General features: G+C 34.0%; 1 protein-coding gene across 1 annotated transcript in view; it reads left to right on the forward strand.

Moving 5' to 3' along the window:
- Positions 1-6,000, forward strand: part of LOC136039241 (ecto-NOX disulfide-thiol exchanger 2-like) — a 30,930-nt gene extending 24,930 nt beyond the window's left edge. Inside the window, exons 5-6 of the mRNA XM_065722794.1 lie at positions 1,681-1,846; positions 4,082-6,000. Coding sequence (XP_065578866.1) covers positions 1,681-1,846; positions 4,082-4,305 — 390 coding nt within the window. The 3' untranslated portion in view covers positions 4,306-6,000. The remainder of the gene's footprint in view (positions 1-1,680; positions 1,847-4,081) is intronic.

A 6,000-nucleotide genomic window follows, 5' to 3' on the forward strand; every position in this document is an offset into this window, starting at 1 on the left:
CTAGGACCACTTGGTCGACACGATGACCCCTGGGAAAAAAAAAAAAAACAAACAAACAAATAAACACGCACCCGTGATTTGTCTTCTGGCAAAAAATACAAAATTCCACATTTTTGTAGATAGGAGCTTGAAACTTCTACAGTAGGGTTCTCTGATACGCTGAATCTGATGGTGTCATTTTCGTTAAGATCCTACAACTTTTAGGGGGTGTTTCCCCCTATTTTCATAAATAAGGCAAATTTTCTCAGGCTCGTAACTTTTGATGGGTAGGACTAAACTTGATGAAACTTATATATTTAAAATCAGCATTAAAATGCGATTCTTTTGATGTAGCTATTGATATCAAAATTCAATTCTTTAGAGTTTTGGTTACTATTGAGCCGGGTCGCTCCTTACTACAGTTCGTTACCACGAACTGTTTGATAATCAGAGACAGTGGTATCAATTGGGTGTGGGAGTTCTTATCTGTCTCACCCTAGGTTGTCGCCCCTCCCTCAGGATTTTTTTTTTTTGGGGGGGAGGTCGATTTTTCGTAAAAAATGGCTTTTTTGAATTGTCATTTAAAAAAAAAAAACTATAAATTTGCCTCCCCAGTAGGTTTTGAAAAACATATACACCCTGCATTTTCTTAAGTAGACGCCACTGATCAGAAATATATAAACATATGATATTTTGCAACACCATATATGCGGAAAAACACGAACATAGTGAGGAATTTTAGAATATAGGGATTAAAATAAAACGAATGTGAATATTTCACTTTCGAAAGCGAGTGTATGACTAATGTCGTATTCGGCAGAATATAAGGAAAATACTAAAAGAAATAAAACCTATAAATTGATCCATTTTCTAAAAGTATGTTTCTAATAGATTCTAATCTCTTTTGAATACATGGCTCTGTGCAAACATTGAGTACCCTATCTGTAAAAGATATCCTAGTAGTAAAAAAAAAAAAAACTCACTGCAGTACCAAGGCGTCCGAAACCAGCAGAGCTATGTAGGCTTCTCCGCCACCCCAATATATTCAACATTACACAATTTACCCCCCCCCCCATAAAGTTCCTTGTGACCTCTAAATTTGTCCTTGTGACCTCTAAGTTCGTCCTTGTGACCTCTTCCCACTCTGTTCTGGGACATGCTTTTATTTTTGCCCCAGATTTATGGCCTGATGGTTCATATTGAAGATGTCTGTCTGTTTTGTGGGTTATTGTTTACCCACAAAACTTGCATTTAGTTATTTTTATTTCATTTGAATGAATTTTATTAACTCACCTCTCTTTATCTATCAGTCCTGGTAGAACTTCGTTCAAATTAGAGCTGTTTTAAAAGTTTTTAAAAATTTTTAGTTTTAAAGTTCCTATTTTAATGTAAGTTTATGTTTTATATTGTCGTTTGTGTTTTGCTGAGGACGGTCCTTGGACATACGACCGAAATACTTATTTAAATTTCGTATTCCACTGTCTTATAGAAAAAAAAACCAATGTTCTACTTGTATTTTGTTGTTTACGTTACTTTCAAAGTTTTATTTTAATACGTTGATTTTTTACTCCTTGGGTTAGTCATGTAGCCGAAATATTCGCAAAGGATGAATTTTAATAGCTGTCTTTAGGATCAACTTTTTATTCATAAAGATCCGGCTGAAATATTTATCAAACTAATCTTTTTTTTTTCTTTTTTTAGCACCTTACGGAAACGAGTCACAAAGGATCCGTTAGCTCTGATCAAAATAACTCTAGCTCAGATCAACGACCAGAAATAGAAGCACAAGCAGGGACGTCTGATTCGACACAAAACGTGTCTTCGTCTGTCAACTCCACTATAAAAGAAAGGGAAGCAAAGCTAATAGGTAGGTCTACAAATACTGTAACCATTTTTATTAAATTGAAAAAAGTTGTATATGCTAAAGACTTTTCAAAACAGAAAAAATGGCGAAGGAAAGAGAAACAAGGACAATAACAGCTAGTGAAAAACAGATATTGAGATTTGGCTTTATATTGTCCTTTGGACTTCTAAATGGTTTTTTTATTATTATTCATTTTTATAGTTCATTTTTCTTAAAGTTATTTTACGATATATATCTATATATATAAAAATATGTTGTTTGTTTGTGTGTCTGTCTGTCTGTCGACTGACGTCGTGTTTGTCCGCATATGACGTCTGAATTATTTCATCATATACCAATTCAAAAACGAATGTATTCAAGCCGAAGTAGCTGAGTAAAGCGTTATGTTCCAGGTCCGAGAGGTTCCAGGTTCGAACCTTGGCTTTAGCATTAATACAAAAGAAGAAAAAAACTAAAAAAGGTAAAAACTACAAAAAAAAACTAAAAAAAAAATACTAAAAAGCCAAAAAAACTAAAAAAAGGTAAAAAACTAAAAACTAAAAAAGAAAAAAAAACTAAAAACTAAAAAAGAAAAAAAAACTAAAAAAAAACTAAAAAAAAACTAAAAAAAAAAGATAAAAACTACAAAAAAAAACTAAAAATAAAAAAAAATAAAAACTAATAAAAAAACTAAGAAAACTAAAAACTGAAAAAGAAAAAGAAGGTAAAAAAAGGAAAAAACTGAAAAATAAAGGAGAAAAAGAAAACTAAAAAAAAAATAAAAATAAAAAAAATTAAAAGGTAAAAACTACAAAAAAAACTAAAAAGAAAAAGAATACTAAAAAAGCTAAAAAAAAAGGTAAAAACAAAAAAAAAACTAAAAAGAAGGGACACCGGGACACAAATAACGACCGGGACACGGAATATAAATGACGACTGGGACACAGGGACACAACTACAACGGGCACGCCGGGGGGCACAGGGGGATATATAAATGACGATGGGGACACAGGGAATGTTTGATTAGCAATCACCATCAACAAAGCTCAAGGGCAATCATTAGAATAATGAGGTATAGATCTGAATACGGATTGTTTTTCCCATGGACAATTATATGTTGCATGTTTAAGTGGCGGTAAACCTGACAATCTATTTATATGTACAGACAATGGGACAGCGAAGAATGTTGTATATTCGCAAGTTTTACGTAGTTAAAAACACACATATAAATATATATATATATATATATATATATATATATATATATATATATATATATATATATATATATATATATATATATATATATATATATATATATATATATATATATATATATATATATATATATATATATATATATATATATATATATATATATATATATATATATATATCACAGGTGGGACACAGGGACACAACTACAATGGCGCGTAACTAATATGGCACGTAACGACTTACGCGCGCGTGGGGGGGGGGGTTGTTTGCGAAGCGCCCCCACCAACTATTTGTTTTTTATGTTATTGGTTTATCTCTTTAATTTTTATTGCAGAATTGAAAATGTCTTTGAATGATATATTGTATATTTTTACTTTTTTCTTTGGTTGTAGAATGGTTGGTGTTGCTAGACTTGCAATCATATGTCCCTAAGGACATGGGTTCGATTCTTGGTGTTGCTGATTACTTGGTTTCGAACGGGGATCAGGAGTGTGCTGCAAGCTCGGCCAGATTCAATCCAGCTTCAAATTGGTACCTGGAGAAATCTGGAAAAAAAATGATTTGCCCCCGACCAACCATAGCACTCCCGGCCAAAGGCAGAAACCCAAGAGATTTGTACACGCGTTACCCGAATCATTGCCTGCATGTCAAAAGTTTATTTATTTATTTATTATTATTATTATAGCCAAGAATAGACAGGTCTGTTATGGGCCAAAGCCTCGCTGTGAATCTTCAAAATAGGACAAGAAAGTGTAAGCAGAAATCCTAAAGAGTAAACGCAGTGGGAAGGCTTTGGGTAAAACTCATTGCTTGGTATTGCTGGGTGCAGATACTGCACTCACTGCACTCATTGCTGGGTGCAGAACACCCAGATTGTCTTAATTGCCCAAAAGTCTTCAACAAAAATGCTAGTCTTCTCAACAGGTCTTGAGAAACAATAAGACCAAAGCAACGTTGGTGGCAATTCACCTGAAAGCATTATGAACACCATTCGGATTCTGAAACAGAGTCTGCTTAGAACTTATTCTTACCTTCTTTCAGGCGTACTATCAACATTCCTGCACATACATCCAATGGGTGCTGGCATTGATTATATTGTTTCATATGTTCAGCGAGTGATAGATCGAAATATTGCAACATCTGAAGTCGAAGTGATTTTACAGCAGTTTCCCTCGATGTTTAGTCAATCGGTAACTGGTGTTGGAGCAAGCATGGAGCGAAAGTGGGTCTCAAAAATATTTGACGGTTGTCAGATACAGAAGTGATGATAGTGTCAGAGTATCGGAAGAGGGGGAGGGAGACAGGTTGTATTATATTATTTTTTGAGGGAGAGGGCAAATATCTGGAAAGTCGATCTTTTAGATGTAAGCCTCATCTTCTTTTTGAATGTTGCAAAGTGTTGTATTTTTTTTGTATTTTTAATCATCCAGCGTGGGGGGGGGGTATTCTACATTAAACTTTATTGTCCTTTTGACGTCTTCAGAGTCTTCATATATATAGCAAATCGTTTGCAAAGAAGTCTTATGAAATTAAATGAGTTTCAGTGGGATATTTGCTATTGCGTTCTAACGTTGCTACCTTCTTCTCGTTGGGTAAAAGTGGAATTCGTGCAATAGGCTATTACCTGTAATACCATAAAGAAATTATAGATGAGCAGAAACTTAAGTAGTTTGTATTCCAGATAATAAAATACTGTCTATTTAATAACGCGGATAACATATAGTGTTTGCATCTGAGGCAGCAATATTACCACCTGGTATGTGTAGGCCCGTACCCCTTTCCTTGAAAAAAAAACCTGCAATTTGTTATTTTGACAGCGTTGTAGAAACTTAGGAGCGGCATATCTGACCGAAGATTGAAAGTTTTAATGCTCATTTTAAGGACCAAAAATGATTGTTGGGCAACCAGCCCCTATTGCACCATTTTTTCTTGTAGCCCACCTTGGCATCGGATCAAATTTGAGATAGTCGTTTTTCTCAAGATAGTCAAAAGCTCTAAAAAGTATGCATGCGGGGTTGGCATGACCTCCACTGCCCCAGAGGCGTTGACCCTTAACTACATAAATTAGCCACTGTTCGCATATAAATCTCAGTAGAAAATGCGAATATGTTTGGCCTGTAATTGTCATCACTTTGGACTCCTATGGATCATTTATTAGCCAAGAGAAAACAACTTCTTTTTTGGCTGTGGGTCATAAGCAGCCAAAATAAAGGAATGTGCTGCCTAGTGATGCTTTAATTGTAAAACACGCTTTAGTGAACTACAATGGTAATTACATCACTGCACTTGTTTGGAACAATTCACGAATGTATGTTGTAATGACTCGCCATCTGTGAACAGTTTTTTTTTGGTAGTAATGCTAAGAACAGCAAAATCTGGCAGATGTTTTTTGCCATTTCGTTACAATTATTACTTGTAACAAAATTCTTTAAGAATCTATTTTGTTTTCTGAAACTTAATACAGCCTTAGTAATTTTCTCATGTTTATCTTCATTTCTAAAAACCGTTGCTTTATATTGCAAGTCCTATCGGTAAGTAAATATCTATGTTTTGTCCACATCTCTTGAAAAAACTTTCTTTTAGCTATTTTTTGTCCATGATGATTTTTTAATAGGTACTATTTCACTTAGGTAATTGTGTAATTATCTAGCTATGTAACTGTATCACGATTTGTGTGCTACTCAGCTTGATCTAGAACTGAAAGTGTGACGTAGGCTGTGCGCCTAATTATTGCAAAGTATTTTCGAAAAATGTTACTGGATTTCGCCTGTTATCATTAATGTAACTACATTGTCAATATATATATCGATATATGTCGATACAAGTCGAAATGTCACTGTATCTCGCCTACTATCATTAATGTAACTACATCGTCGATACAAGTCGATATATGTCGATATACTGTATTTTGCCTGTTATCGTAATGTAACTACATTGTCGAAGTAAAATGTTTGATTTAA

This window comes from Artemia franciscana, chromosome 19 (assembly GCF_032884065.1).
Source record: "Artemia franciscana chromosome 19, ASM3288406v1, whole genome shotgun sequence".
Classification (NCBI taxonomy): domain Eukaryota; kingdom Metazoa; phylum Arthropoda; class Branchiopoda; order Anostraca; family Artemiidae; genus Artemia; species Artemia franciscana.